Source organism: Eubalaena glacialis, chromosome 8 (genome assembly GCF_028564815.1).
Source record: "Eubalaena glacialis isolate mEubGla1 chromosome 8, mEubGla1.1.hap2.+ XY, whole genome shotgun sequence".
In the NCBI taxonomy this organism is placed as follows: domain Eukaryota; kingdom Metazoa; phylum Chordata; class Mammalia; order Artiodactyla; family Balaenidae; genus Eubalaena; species Eubalaena glacialis.
This window is the reverse complement of record NC_083723.1, coordinates 116,688,762-116,704,717: the sequence shown is the minus strand read 5'-3', so window position 1 is coordinate 116,704,717 and position 15,956 is coordinate 116,688,762. Positions and strand designations below refer to the sequence as shown.

Here is a 15,956-nt window from a genome sequence, read left to right as displayed (position 1 = left end):
CTGAACTGAAGCCAGTAGGGTTGAAGCAGAGATGAGGGCTCGGGGGTAGGGGAAGGACAGCCAGGAGTGGACACAACATGGATAAAAGCTTATGACTGAAATGAAAATGGTGTGGGAGAAACAGACTCATAAAAGTCCAGCAGAGAAAAGAATATGGACCTGTGGCGTCAAGGGTGTCTCTTTGTATCCAATTTCAAGCACAGTTTCCTTCCTGCAAGCAGCTGGGTAGGAGGAATTCCTCTGAAAGTCCAGAGGTGTAGTAGCTCTGACGGCAGAGCCGCAGAAGAGGGGCCGTGGAAGAGAAGGCTGAGTGCCCTCAAATCGTGATGCTGGCTCAGCTGACACTGACCTCAGAGGACTCCCAGCACAGGGCTCGCGGCCTCTGAGGGTCCCCCGCTAGGATGACATTTTTGGCTGCGAGAGAAAGTCGCAGACCCATTGGGAGATTCCTCCTTTGTGCAGGCTGTACTATATCAGCCTGAGCCCCAGTTTCAAGCTCTGTTGATACACATTACCTGAGGACAACAGTCACGGACATCTCAATGTCACTTTCTGTCGTGTCCTTGTTATCTTGAGGTCTGGGGAGTTCCAGCATCCATGACATCTGTGATCGAGAGAAGCCGAAACTGGAGAAGATGCCAAAGAAGGACCCCAATGATTTAGACATGAGGAAAGGCTTCGTTAGAGCTTGGCGAGCCCAGGGAAGGGCTTTGGAGGACCCGCCTGCCCCAGCTTGTGTGTTGGGGAAACAAGACATGGCTCTCAGTGGTGTCACTGATGAAACCAATCAGTGATGTCACTGTCCTACCAGCCAGTGGCTCCTTCATCTACCCTCTGCCCCTCCCCCACCCTCTACTACCCCTCAAATGACAGCCATAAACCTTCACTCACATGGTCCCTGCTCCTGGCTGCCTTTCTTCTATGGGGCAATAGCCCTACAAGGTCCTATATTTTTGGCCCTCCACCTGTCTCTTCACCATCAGCTCTGCTCTCTCTGTACCAGGCACACCTGTCTACATTCAGCTTTTTCCTCGTATGCACCGTGTTCTTTTCCAGCCTAGGGATCTTTTTACAGGCTAGTCTTTCTGCACTGAGCTATATCCCTTCCTTATAGTCCCAGATCTCTACTTCATTCCTTACATGAAAATATATTTCAGGTATATTTTATTCTTACTCATGAAAAGTAAAATTTAAATTTTACTCAAATACATTAAGAAAAATATTTCCAGGTACTTATCTGAGGGAGAATTTGTTTGGTTGAGGCACAGAGAAAACTATAATGTCAGTTGCATTAAATTCTTGTCCATCAAAACACACTGTAAAAAATTTAAAACGTAAGCTACAGACTGAAAAAAGGTGTGAGGGCTGCCTACAAATGATAATGAATCAGTGTGAAATCATATGGTCCTCAGTGTTGCCAAGGAGGAGGCCATAGTAACAACCATGATGATGTATGAGCTTTCCACTGCTGTCCAGCGGGACACACGAAGACACGGCCAGGCCTCTGTTCTCACTGACCGGGATGCAGAGGCTAATGATGGGGCAGCTGGTCTGTGGAGGAAGTGTGGACTTCGTAAACAGACATGTTTGTTTCCCGGTTCTGCTTCTTCTAAACCGTGAGACATTGGGAAAATGATTTAATGTCCCTGAGCTCTTTTATCTATACAGTGGGCCTAAGAATATTTGATTTGCACGATTGCTGCAAAGCTTTAAAGAGTATGATATGTACAAAGAATCTAGCACACGTTAAGGGCTCAGGTGCCCCCCTTCTATTGACTTGGCTGATGCTGGGAGACATGGAAACATTCAGTGCACACAGGTCAACCTGGGTTCTGTTCGCTGGGAGTGCTCTGGGCTCAGCAGATAACAGGAAGTGGATTTGAAACGGCTAAAAACATCCCTTGCAGGAGGGAAACCTGGGCGGGAGGCTGCACGCTCTCTCAGTGCTCAAGGCAAGGCAGGGAGGTTTGCACAGAACGCTGGTGACCCAGCAGGGCACACAGGTACAGGGCCAAGTCCCTCAGCTCCAAGGAGCTCACGTTCAGCTGTGAGCGAGCATCACGGAACTGCTGTGCTGAGAATCGACCCGGGAAGTTTCCTTTTGCTCTCTGCATATTTTCATAAAACTCAAAGAGGAACTGGGGGCCCTGACTCAGGGCCTGTTGGTACCAAGATACATTGCGGTGCCCAGACATAGGGGAACACCTCAGTGTCACTGTCTGTCCTGTTGTTTTGATCAGGTGTCTCGGAGTTTGGGTGACTCCAGCCTCCAACGGGCCTGTGGGAAACAGAGACATAAAATGAGCACCGGAGAGAGCTTGATGGTTATCCCCAAGGGGAGGTGGAGGATTCAGGAGTTGGGAAGCTCAGAAAGGCGATAATGTCTGTTCACAGGACTTACCTGCTCCCAGGAGATAAAGCATCACCCAGGGAACGAGGCTGGAGCCCAGGGCACGCGCGGTGGGCAGCGAGCGCCTCGCGCTCACCTTCTGGTCCTCCTGGGTAAGAGCTGAGTTCCGGCTTCGCTCTCCCTGATTGGAGGATTACCCTGTGATGGTCCCTCCCTGTTGTCCTCCCCCTGCAGGCTTCCCGAGGTCCTGGCTCTGTGCTGCCCACACGCCAGGCTCCTCTCACACTTCTGCCGAGCAGGAGGCTGACTTAGGGCGAAGTCTGTCCCCACCCAGCTGTGATGATGTTTCTCTGAGGCAGATGCTCTTCGCCACCCCCCCCCCCACCAGCAGCCAGGAAGCCCCGTCCCCTCTCGCCTTCCTCACCGCCCACCCCCACCCCCCCACCAGCACATCAGCCGAGGGGGAGGGTCTGTGAGTAAGCCTCCTGTTCCTTCTCTGCCTGGGTACCCTCATCTCTGTGATGCTGGGCTCAAACCAAGTTTTGTGTTGATATTTTCCTTTCCCGGGCAGCATTCCCAGCCCTCACCCTGAGCGGCCAGTGATGCAGAGACACCAAGATTTAGTCTATCTGACTGGGTCCGAAGGGGGCCTGGGTTGTCTATAAATTCTTGGGAGTGAAGATTCTCCAGAAACAAGTTTCTGCCTTTATGGGTTCGTGGCACAGACCTAGTCAACTTGGGGTTTACTGCCCTCAAGCCCATCTTCAGTGTAGCATTCTGGAGAGTTTCTGTTTATCCCTCCAGACTCACCTTGCCCTGTGAGGCTGACCTTTACAGATTATAGTAACTGGGCTTCCTCTAGACTGAGTTTTGTTTATGGGACATAATGGCAGGCGAGTGAAGGGAGACAGGGCACCACTGTCCTGGTTTATAATAAATATGTACCCTTTGGCTTCCTTCTCCCCGTTACATTTCAGCCTAGCTACTCTTTCTTACCAAAGGCTGCAGCACCTGCAAGGCAGCTGGTTCCCTAAATTACAGCAGCCAACTGCCCAGGGAACCACTCCCCCACTCCTTCCAGGCCAATGGGGATAAGAGCCACCCATTTATGGTGTCCTAGGACCCTTCTCTTCCCTTACTGGTTTCCCTAAACCCTGTCTCACCTTTATAAATAGGCTCTTCATTGGTCCTCCTCAACCCTCCCAGCACCCTGCGGAGTAGACAGTAGATGTAGCCAGGGAAAAAAGGAAAAACGAGCTTGGAAAATGCATTGGGCCTTTTTAAAAAGTAACAAAAGTCCTAACATTCTGCAGTTAGCAGTAACAGAAGTTCTAACTGTCTGCAATTAGCAGTGACAAAAGTTCCAACATTCTGCAATTAGCAGTAACAAAATTTCTAACATTCTGCAATTAGCACTGCTGAGACAGCAGAAGCAGAGAGAAATATGCAATGTGAAAATAAATAGTATGACTTGGGGACATAGAATCTGAAGAGGATCCAGGGAAGTATGACTCCCTTCCTCAGCTCCTCCTACCCAGGGAAGTCTACAGCAGGGTGTGTTTCTTCACATACGCAGTGGAGAACTTGGGGCTCCACGCAGATCCCTCCTCAGGACACTCTCTCTGATCCCCCTCAGTGGGCACTGCCCTCCACTGCAGGGATCACCTTTGATTTAAGAGGCAAGAAGGGAAGAAGAGGGCAAATTTTACAGAGAGTGGGAAGTGTTTGAAATATTTGAGATAATGTTCTGTTGAGTGAGAGAGTGAGCTAATTGGAATCTCAAAACAGAGGTGTAAAGGCAGGTAAGGTTAGTGACTCGATTTATCATGCTAGATACCAGTTTGTGCAGGTGTGATTTATTCTGACAGCTCTCAGCTGCTGCCCTGAAAAAGAGAGATCAATGCATTCACTCGGGTTTGGGTTTCTGTAATGTGAGGGCAAACTAAGAGGATCATGGTAAAAGAATGAATATTTGCAAGATAGGGTTAAAAGAATGTATTATAACATCATCAATTCTACTCTATCAGGAGGTGATGAAAATATGGAAGGACCCTAAGGAATAGGAAGAAAGAAAGGATAGTTACCAATGGATAGGAGATCCCGGTAATGTCAAAGAACAGGTGTGGGAGGATAGGAAGCTGTGGGCAGAGTGGGATGATTAACTCATGAATTTGGAGGTGGGTCCTTTCCAGCTGATGGCAAGGAACAAGGGATGATGTTATTACAGTGAAGCAGTGGAGCAAGAAATAGAAAGAAAAGGTTCATAACTTTGGGGTAGGCAAACAGCATGCAAAGAGCACCAAGTGTAAAAGAAAAAACTGTTAAGTTAGACTTTATAAAAATTTAAATCTTCAATTAACCAAAGTCAACATTAAAAAAGTGAAAAGGCAAGCCACTGTGGGAGAAGACCAACTCAGTCTATTTAATGGTCAAAAGACTCCTATCTAGAATATTAAAATATCCCTTACAAACCAATAGTATAAAGACAACCTGATTTTTAAAGATGGACAAATTCAAAAGCAGGCACCTTATAAGAGGAGATAGGAAGATATGAAAAAAGTAAATATCATTACTGATCAGTGAAGTGTAAATGAGACACCACTACAAACCCAATAGAATGGCTAACAATAAAAAGAACACCAAATGTTGGTGTGAATGGGGGCCAAGGGAACCCCCACCCGTTGGTGTTGTAAATTGGTGCAGCCACTTTGGAAAACTATTCAACTGCTTCTAATAAAGTCAAATATGCCTCTACCCTATGAATCAATAGTTCCACTCATGTTTATACCTAAGAGAAATGAATGCTTTTACCCACAAAGACTTGTACAAGAATATTCAGAGCAGTTTTATTCATAATAGTTGAAAACTGGAGCAACCTAGTCATCCATCTATAGGAGGATGGATAAACAAATTGTGATATACAATGGAATACTACTCAGTATTATAAAGGAAAAAGTACTGATAAACAGAACAATATGAGTACATTTCAGAAATAATAATTTTGAGAACAAGAAGTCAATAAAACAGAGTATTTCCTATGTGGTTCCACTTATACGAAGTTCAAGAATAGACAAAACTATAGTCATAAAAGTCAGAAAAGTGGTTAGCTCTGGGGAGTAAACTGATTGGGAAGAGGCATGAGGAAATTTTCTTGGGTGGTGGAAATGTTCTTTATCTTGATTTCGGTCATGGTTGCACTAGTGTATGCCTTTGTCAACATTTACCAAGCAATACGTGTATTAATTTGAGCATTTTTCTCCCTATTTACACCTTAAATAAAGTATGACTAAAACATTAATAAACAATTACACAGGAGATGGGAGTCATATACAATTTCAATGCTTGTATTCCACGTAGGACACCTTAGAAACGAATCACACACAAATAAGACAGGAGCAATTCCATGCATAAAATATTGAGAACATGAGAAGTTCTCAGTGACTGAAGTATACAACATCCAAATTTGACCTCAAAATAAGCTGGACTGACAAGTTTGCTCAGAAATAGCTGAGGATCAATGGCTGAAGGAAAGCTGTAGCCAAACAAAAACTTCAACAACGACAAAAAAATCCTCAAAGTCTGTTGAAATCATTCCAAGCATCCTGAACTGCTGTAAACGCCATACTTTGGCAAAATTGGTCATTCGTCAGTTTCACCATTTAGACTTTCAGCAGATTGGCCAATTAGTGAGTTGAGTTTTTGCCCAGCAAGCAGCCTGCTCCCTTGTCTGCAATCAGGTCCTGGGTCAGCCAGCGCTCCCCCAACCCAGGGTGTACATGGCACAGCAGGTCAAGGGGTGAGCAGCACGTGGGGTTTGCCCTTCCTGTGAAGCCCAACTATGGACCCCCAGACTTGGACTTACTGGATCCCACATGAAGAAACCCTGCTCTTGTGTGTGGACTTCCGCCTGTAAGAAGCCGAGGAGGGATACAGGCTGGGGGGGAGAATAAATTGTTGCCAATATCATTTTGTAAAATTTTGCAAGAAAAAAAAAATTGAAAAGCTCATAGATTTTAATCCAAGCCAAAGGGATGATAAAAATGTTCTTTCTTAATTTACAAATTGCCTAAAAGATGGGAATCATATACAATTTTATGCATGTAGTTCAACTTAGAAATGAATCACACACAAATAAGAGAAGATGAGAACAGTCACAGGCATAAAATATTGAGAACGCGAGAAGTTCTCAGTGACCTCAAAAGACCTCATAACCTCAGAAGATGCAAAATACTGCCCTATGCCCACAGGAGAGACTTAGTTTGTCATCTTTTTTTGGATAATTCTACAGTTGATCATCTCAGAGTTTAATGCTGCTGTTTGATGCATCTACTAACATATCCCCTAAGTGGTTTGTTTACTTATGTGTTTCATAATTTGTTATTGAGAATTGTTTTTCTCCAAAGAATTCTTGCTTGGTATTCAGTGAGCCCCAGGCAACTTTGTGTAACAGTTTCAAGCTTGGAGAGCCCCAGATCACTCAGGGAATTTAAAGCAGCACGGCTGCTTTCCGCTTAGTTCTGCACTGAAAAGTAAAGTGAAATATAAATTTCATGTTAGATGCTGCTGTTCCTCTGCTTTATTCAATTACCAGAATATTCTGAATTGAGTGACGTAACACTAAGTGCTATTTGCATTTACTTTTTCTACCGTTTTTAAATTGAAGTATAATTAATTTACAATGTTGTGTTAGCTTCAGGTGTTCAGCAAAGTGATTCAATTATATATGCATACATATAATCTTTTTCAGATTCTTTTCCATTATAGGTTATTACAAGCCATTGCATATAGTTCCCTGTGCTATACAGTAGGTCCTTGTTGTTTGTCTATTTTATACATAGTCGTGTGTATATGTTAATCCCAAACTCCTAATTTATCTCACCCCCCCAACCCTCCTATCCCCTCTGGTAATCATAAGTTTGTTTTCCATGTCTGTGAGTCTATTTCTCTTTTGTAAATAAGTTCATTTATATCCTTTTTTAGATTCCATGTATAAGTGATGTCATATGATATTTGTCTTTCTCTGTCTGACTTCACTTTGTATGATAATCTCTGGGTCCATCCATATTGCTGCAAATGACATCATTTCATTTTTTTTTAATGGCTGAGTAATATTCCCTTGTGTATATGCACCACATCTTCTTTATCCATTCAGCTGTCAGTGGACATTTAGGTTGCTTCCATGTCTTGGCTATTGTAAATAGTGCTGCAGTGAACATTGGGGTCATGTGTCTTTTCAAATTAGAGCGCACACACACACTCACACACACACACACAAACACACACACACACCTTACGCTGATGGACCTCAGTTCACACTAGTCTGGTGAGAGCTTCAGAATGACCAGTTTTTCTCCCCTGGTGAGACGTGGCCTCAGGAACAAGTGTCCACCTCACGCCTGTGGCTGAGCTTTTTGTGCGGAGAGCAGCTGACCGTGCCGTGCTGTGGATTCACTGCTGGCACAGAGGTACAAGGAGGTCTGGTTGGTGCTGGCCGACTCCAGGGTCAGGGGGAAATGTTCATTCTTGTTTCGGGAGACACTGTACCCTTCCGTGACATCCCCTTCGCCAGTGCTGCCGACGCCATTTGAATAATGGATCAGCCTTGGCCCCTGTCCCGGATCTTGCCGATACCAGAACATTCCAAGATGCTTCATATGCTGAGAACATTCCAGGACCATCTTGTTTCCTGCTCGTATAATATGGTATCTTGGCTTCTGGGTGACTGCTGCATCCACGGGACCTGTTGAAGAGGCAGACACACAGTAAAGACAAGGCTCAATGAGTAACCTGGATCTGCAAAGGAAAGGGAAAGCCTTGGAGCTGGGACTCTGCAAACCCACAGCAGAGGTTTCAGCCGAGTTCCGAACTCACCTGCCACCAGCAGACAAAGAATCACACAAAAGAAGTTGGGGCTCATGGCAGGGTGAGGGCGAGAAGAGGGTCGTCCCCACTAAATGCTCTGATCCACAGGCCTGAGAGAGGGAGCTGGGGGGCTCTTCTTCAATGGCCAGGTGGGTCTGCCTGGGATGTCACTCCCCCTACCCCTGCAGATTCTCCCGGCCCCGGGAGGATCCCCTGTGACTTGGCTCAGGTGAGGTCAGCGTCTCCTCTCCTAGACGTTGCTTAGCACGCCTGCAGGGGAGATGGAGTGGGGCTGCGATGCACTGACTTTTGGGTGCACTCCACCCCCTGGGTTTCCCATATTCCTCTGACACGGTTGCTCCTTGTCTGCACCTGCCCCCGACATCAAGGCTGCTTCGCCCAAATCCTTCAACTGTGGATCTCATTACAGTTTAGAGGGACCTCCCACTTCTTCCATAGCTGTAGGTAGTTTGGCAATAACGGAAAACTTCTTCAACAGCTGTCGAGTAGTGGATCCACGCCTAAGTTTTTCTTAACCCTTTTCCTCCCAGGCTGCCCTCCCAGACTCTGCCCAGAGCCCCTTAGATCTCGGTGGCGTCATAGTGCCATCTTGTGGCCAATACCTGAAGTTTCATCACTGTTTCTTCTGCAGTGGCCCAAGGGGTGCTGGGAAGTGTCTGCATGATCACCTTTTGTACTCAACTTCCTTCAACCCTAATCCCAACACCAGTTCTAACCCAAACTATTCCTTTGATTTATCTTGCTTAATAGGCCACCCTCATTCTGCTTAACCACTATCGCATTATCTGGCAGTTATAGGCCAACTGAGTTCTTCCCCCTTAAAATTATCTTCTGAAAGGGAGAGGCACAGAATGGGAGAAATTAAAGGAACTAATGTTTAGTTAAACTAATGTTTACTTTAAACTAATGTTTAAAGTAGGAAGAAAAACACAGACGTTGAAGTGTAAAGAGGTTCTTTTACCTTCATTACAGAAGATAAACAAAAATGCTGAAGAAAATAAAAGACAATCAATGTTAACTCCAAAATATAGATTAGCAAAGGACTGGGAAGATAATGAAATTACCTTCGAGATGGGGTCAAATGTGTACGAATAAAAAGTAAAATTGGAATGTAAGAAAAATAAGAACATCTTACAAGGCAGTAAGCAATCACGGAGGAAACAGTATCTGATGGGGAAATAAGGATGGATGGATAAGACCAGCAAGGGACAGTCTCCACTAAATGAAAACTTGTACAATGCGCATCTGCTAATTTGAGCAGCAGGGAGGGAAGAGATGATTCTGGAAGAAGCAGAGGAGTTAGGAGATGTGAAAACATCGGTACAAAATAGTATTATAAGGAAGCTGAATCTGCCACGTTCATGTGGCAAAAATGGGGGGAAAAAATGGAGAAAAAAATTGAAGATGAAGTCTAGAAAGGGAGTCCTTGGAATGGGATTTCAAGAGCAGGGAATTCCCATGTGTGCCCTGGCTTTCCTCACTCCCCAGAGGCACAGGGCAACAGAGCAAGGGGAGCTTTGCTGATGCCACAGTTAAAGACCAGGAAAATTCCTTCCCATGGATGCTCACTCCCTGGGGAAAGAACTTTGGTGTCCTGAGCCACTACAATTTCTGATAAGTGGATTTGGGGCAACTGTCACTCCCCTCACCTGCTATGCAAGGCTCAGGGAGCCTCTACCATGGCCGTGACATTCAATCCCAGTCTCGGAGCTGGGTTATCTCTTAGGACTCCCAGAAGACATGATCCAAAATCATATCCACTCTGACCTTAGATTTCATACATTCAGACTGCAGCTTCGCCCACAGATGGATGGAAGATGTTATTTACAATAGAGGTGTTTATACTTATAACGAATATCTATAACAATGTATAATATAGCAAATACATAAAAAGGAATAGGGGCATTAGAAAATAAGGTAAAGATTTCAGGGAAATTATTTCAAATCAAAAGCCTAGGGCATGAAATAAAACAGTCTCTCGAGAACAGATTTACTCAGGGAAGCAAGATGAAACTGGAGAGGTTGTAAAAGTATGCTCTAGTGTAACTGCCAGGACAGGAGCAGTGAAAACATGAAAAAAAAATAAAGTGGGCTGCTGAAATGAGGCAGAGGGAAAGAAGTCTTGTTGTTTTCAACATTGTGTTTGTCAATTAACTGGCACAAAAGTAGTAAGGATTTTACTTAAAACAGGAAGAGAAGTCTTGATGCTGTGTTGTGGAAAACTTCCAATGTGACAGGGACAGAAGAGGCTTTAGAAGAAAGAATATGCCCCAGGAGGTAGTTGAAAACTTTCCAGATGCCAACCACAAGCGCAGAGGAGATTCTGCTCCCTGTACAGACAGGCAGCCAAAGCCACGCATTTGGGCAGCCCCCTGAAGGTCCCATGGAAGACTGTTATGTCCGGGACTTTGGGTCCTTGCCTTGGAGCACTGAGCTGGCCCTAGGACTCCTAGAACACAGGAGCCATAATGATTTCTATCCACCAACATTTACAGCCACAGTATTTCAGGAGTTAACCTGTGGTCTCTTTCTATCCAAAGAACAGCTGATGTCCAAATCAACCTCTTTTTTTTTTGGTGAATGGAAAGCAAAAAAACAGCCTATTTAAGGTCTGTAGGAACCGCAAGGAGAGAGAAGGATGAGGTGAAAAAGAAGGAAGCGACTGTGTGACACTGTTTGATTAAGCTGCTGGCACAGAGATACACGGCTGAGTCCCCGGGCTCTGCTGGCTGGATCTTCAGATGGGAGTACGAGCCCTCAGGTCTCTCAGCAGAGAACCGATCGTTAGGCATCCCCGATGCCTCTGGTGCATCCTTGTTTTGAAAGTAAATCAAAAGCTCTGGGCCCTGCCCCAGTGTCTGTTAGTCCGATAAAGGGAAACATGACCAGAAATTGGGTCACACCTGAGAACTACAGCCTGGCCCCTCCCTGTGACCCTGTGCCTGGGGGACTGGGACAGTCCAGCTCCTGTGTGACCTGTGGGGACAGACGTTGGGGACAGTAAGGAAGAACATACTTGTAATCATCACACACACACAGAAGACGGAGGCCCGCTTGTGAGTAGGAAGGAGGCGTAATCCGCAGTAACAAGGGGGAAGTTCATAGTCCGGTCGTGGAAAAGCTCGAACAGAGACACCCCGACCGTGTTCACACTTCTCCTGGGAAACGGGTGTGCCCAGAATTGCCTGACCACCCAGCGGGACCTTGAACGGGAACATGGGCGGGAGTTAATCACCACAAAAGGAACGGTCTGTGTCCAGTGCAGAGGAAATAGCTTCTGACGTCTCTGAGATGGGAAGGGATGTGACCCAGATGAGGGGCGAGCAGCATGGCTGGAGTAGAGAGGGCCGGAAATCTGAGGTCAGGGAGGTGGGAGAGACCTGCCCCACCAGGGAAAGGCAGGAAAGAGCAGAGAGCACGTAAGGGCCAGTCTGGGGGAGAACCTTCCAGAGAAACAGAAATGAGGTGCCTGCGGAGAGACAAGAGGATCTGGATGTATGTGATTTACCAACAACGTTCCCTCCTGGAGCTCTCAGACTCGGGCTGAGGGCCGGGGTCAGAGCTGGGGAAGCATGTTTCTGCTCACAGGGCAGCTGAAGAGGAAAGACAGAGAGTGATGGTGGACACACGTCTGCAAGGCCATGGAGTCAGGTCTGGGCCGGCCGAGACCACGCACTGAGGGTCACACTGCAGGCACCTGGCACCCGGGGCTCCAGGGCTCCAGGTGCCAGGAGCCTGCAAGGGGCTCTGCTGAGTCCCGGGGTGCAGGGCCTCCCCTGCCTTTTTGTGCAGAGAGGAGTTGGCCGTGCAGAGCCGTGGAGTAACTGCTGGCGCAGAGGTACACAGATGTCTGGGAGGGGGTGGCAGACGCCAGCGTGAGAGGGAAGTCCTCGAGGTTTGATCTGGAGACGCTGTACCCGTCGGGGACGTCTCCTTTGTTGGTGGTGCCAGTGGCAGATGAGTAATGGATCAGCCTCAGCCCGTGTCCCAGGTCTTGTCGGTACCAGCACATATAGTAGTGGTCCAGATCCTGGGCACATTTCAGGGTCACGCTCTGTCCTGTCCTTAGGACCCGGAATTTGGGGTCCTGAGTGACACCAGCATTGCCTGGACCTGTGGAGAAGGAGAAGCTGATGCTGCAGACACAGGGGACACGCTTGGTGCTGGGACCCCAAAGGGACCCTGCCCGGGACTCACCTGCCTGCAGAAGACAGAAGGCCACACAGCACAGGAGGCTGGTGCCCATGGCAGGGGGGGCAGGCAGAGGGGTCTTCTGTGTGTTGATGAGAGGGGAGAGGGGCTCTCCAGGGAGTCATTCTGAGGTGTCACTGTCCCTGCCAGGCCCCGGAGCCAACCCCTCACAGGGGGCCACGCCCCTTCCCCCAGAGGCTGAAATCAAACATGAACCTCCAGCGAACAGCTCAGAAACAGGAAGGTCGCGGCCTCTGAATGGATGCCTGCCTTACAAGTTTTGTTAACTTTTCTGTAAAACACTTTGTAACTTTATGTGATTTTGATCCCAGAGATAATTCTTCATTAGTACTGTGTATTGGTTTCATTTATCTAATCTAGTTTTGAATTTCGGGGAAAATCCTTATGGCTTCCTGCTGCCCTTTATGACTCATGCAGCCCAAATACTCTTCAAGTGTCAGTTTCTACTTTGTTTAATTGATCACGGTCCTGGCCCTGTCCTTCCACCTACAATGATTCTTCTGGTATCTGGTTTCCCAACCTCGGGCTCATCAACATTTGAGGAATCGTTTGGCTCTATTTCTTGTCAATTCACCGACAGGGGCAGCTGGCAAGTGCAGCTGCATCTCCTTGGTGTTCACCTGAGCACGTGCTTCCTGTGTCCGGAGAGGGACGTCTAGCAGCAGCAGAACGGCATCACGCCTACGACCCACCTTTCTCTGTGGAGAGATGGTTGCCCAGCACCGCAGATGACATGTTAGCACAAAGGAATACAGACGTGGGAGGGACGGGGTGAGAGGCGGCAGACTCCAGGGTAAATGAAGGATGCTCTGTTTTTACCTGAGACATCCATTGCATGGGGAGTACCTCCTGGTGTAGCATCTGCCATTAACTGAGTCACAAATATCACAGAGCCCCAAACTGTATCTTGTTGCACATAACCCCACACTGAGAAGAACCCCGTACTTGCTGCAATGTTCTGCTGCCGTGATATTCATTCTGAATAAGTTTTGAATCACGGGCCCTGCAAATTATGTAGCTGGTCCTGAGTACATGATTTTGGACCTGTGGGTACTTCCTGATGTGCTGGTTTCCCTTGAGCATGACCACATGTCTGGGGTCTTGGTGACTCGGCATTCCTGGGGTCTGGGAGAGAAAGACACAGAAACTAAAGTCAGAAGCAAAGAAGGATCCTGATGTAACCACAACAAGAAGCCTTGATTTGGGGCCTGGCAAGCCCCGGAGTGGTTCCACATCTGTGCTCAGACTTCCCTAGTCCAGGAGACAGAAGGACACACAGCACGGGAGACCGGTGCACAGGCAAGGCCAGAACAGAAAGGGGGACTTTCCAGCTCGAGGCCTGTGTCTTGGATACTGGGGATAAAAGCCAAGGGAACCCTCCTCCTGACGTGAAACGATCTCTCACCGAAATTGCTACTGCCTGTTGTCTGCACAGCCCAGCACACAGTGTGTGAACATGAAGCCTTGCTCTGTGTGTGTCTCATGGGATCTCAAAATAATTTCCTGGGAGATGATGACTTCTTATCAAAATATCATTATAAAATGATTTCTGGGAATGGGTGCATGAGAAAAGAAATTTCTAAAAGTGAATAAATAAATTTTATAAAAACAGCCTGTACCACCTGGCAAGACCTTTTGATGGTCATTTTATAAAACTTTCCATCCCCAGCGAGGTTTGTCCCTGAAGTGGATATTGTGTATCACATGATTTCAAGCACTTTTTTTAACCATAACACTTTCCAGGAGCACCTAACTGTCTTAAATACTTAGCTCTGTGCTAAAGAGGAATTGTTTCAATGGTTAGAGACCTTAAATTTTCACTAAAAAGATGCCTGAGCAAAACGAATCTATAGCAACAGAAATCATTTGTTTGGTTTTCAGGGATGGACAGGGGCATGGGAAAGGGGCATGAAGGAACTTTCTGGGATATGGAAATGTTTCTATATCTTAATAGGGTAGATATTACATGGGCATATACGTATATATTGAGCAAAACCATTGACCTGTCAATTATAAAGTGTGTAATGATTATTGTATATACAGTTGATCCTTGAACAACACAGGTTTGAACTGTGTGGGTCCACTTTTTAATAAATACATACTACAGTACTACAGGATCTGTAGTTAGTTGAATCTGCAGATGCAGAACCGCGGATATGGACATTCACGTGTGAAGTTATATGTGAATTTTTGACTGTGGGCTTGGGGGTGGCTCAGAGCCCCTAGCTTCTGCTAAACTCCACATTGTTCAAGGCTTAACTATAATTCATCCATCAATAAAGTTGATTTAAAAATGCCTGATGAGGGATGTATATTACATGCTCTGGTTAATTTCATGTAATGAATCATCAGGCATAAATATTCACCTTTCTGTGACTTCTGAAGTCCTCAACTATAGGCAAAATATGTCCATCTCTAACTTTGCCCCTGGGAAATGGTGGAAGAGGCTGTCAGAGATTAGCAAAGGGAGTCAAGAAATGCAGAGTCCTGTTTTGTGCCAGGTACTTCATGCTTACTAAATTTTTATGCAACCTTGGAAGATGGTGTGATGGCTAATGTAATGTGTCAACTTGGCTGGGCCACAAGTATTTAGTTAAACACTATTCTGGGTGTTCCTGTTAGGGTGTTTTTGGAAGAGATTAACATGTGAATAGGTAGACTTTAATATTAGATTAGATTAACATTTTAGCTAGTAAAGCAGATGACCTTCCATAATGTAGGTGGGCCACATCCAATCAGTCGAAGACATGAATAGAATAGAAAGCCTAATCTTCCCAGGTAAGAGAGAATTGTCCAGCTGATGGCCTTCACTGGAACATCAGCCCCTTCTGCCTAACAGCCTTTGAACTTAAACCTCAGCTCTCCCTGGATCTCTAGTACCACCAGCCCAGCTGCAGATTTTAGACTTATCAGCCTTAAAAAAAATGTGAGCCAACTCCCTTAAATTATATATATATATATATTTGTTCTATGGGGGGGACTGTTCTATAGGGCAGGGACCACAGGTGTTGAGGACAGACCTGAGTCTGATTCCATGCTCTGACAGTTATGAAATATGAGATCTGGGCAAGACACTTCTCCTCAGATATACAAACAGGTAAAATGATACTTATTATGCATGCTCTTTGGGAGCATTCATACATATCAAAGAAATAATATCTGGGAAAGGCTGTCTGCTTTACCAGGGCCTGGCACTGGCTAGCTGGCAGTCAACGCCCTCGCGGCCACTTCCTGAGCTGGGGCAGGAATGTTTTTGTACCAGAGGCAGCTGATCATGCAGGGCTGCGTCTTGGCTGCTGGCACAGAGGTACAGGGCCACCTCCGTCAGCTCCAGGGAGCTCAAGTCAGTCTCAGCGCTACAGTCACTGAACTGTTGACCTGAGAATCTATCTAGGATGTTTCCTTTTCCTCTCTCTTCCCCTCTGTAATACCCAGCTGGGAACTGATGGCCCTGGCCCAGGGCCTGTTGGTACCAGGACACAGAGAGGTGTCCAGAGACAGGGGAACATCT

The 15,956-nt window shown here is 46.4% G+C and overlaps 1 protein-coding gene and 1 gene segment (V, D, J or C); both read right to left on the bottom strand.

Moving 5' to 3' along the window:
* Positions 1-1,940: 1,940 nt before the first annotated feature.
* On the bottom strand, positions 1,941-8,267 carry LOC133096657 (uncharacterized). The gene is made up of 3 exons (XM_061198272.1): positions 8,222-8,267; positions 7,782-8,090; positions 1,941-2,278 (listed from the first exon to the last, which is right to left on the bottom strand). Exons 1-3 carry the CDS (start codon positions 8,265-8,267, stop codon positions 1,941-1,943), a joined length of 693 nt encoding a protein of 230 aa, XP_061054255.1.
* A 3,648-nt stretch (positions 8,268-11,915) lies between these two features.
* Positions 11,916-12,479, bottom strand: LOC133096656 (T cell receptor beta variable 6-9-like). The segment is given in 2 exon segments: positions 11,916-12,346; positions 12,431-12,479. Coding segments are annotated over 2 exon segments (480 nt in total).
* Positions 12,480-15,956: the final 3,477 nt, after the last annotated feature.

Bases quoted from the DNA above. Each gene is read 5' to 3' on its own strand.
- LOC133096657 (XM_061198272.1), bottom strand. From the start codon at position 8,267: ATGAGCCCCAACTTCTTTTGTGTGATTCTTTGTCTGCTGGTGGCAG. The intron at 8,091-8,221 runs GTGAGTTCGGAA...CCTCTTCAACAG, and splicing joins TCTTTGTCTGCTGGTGGCAG to GTCCCGTGGATGCAGCAGTC. The intron at 2,279-7,781 runs GTCAGCTGCTCT...TGTTTCCCACAG, and splicing joins TGAATCCACAGCACGGCACG to GCCCGTTGGAGGCTGGAGTC.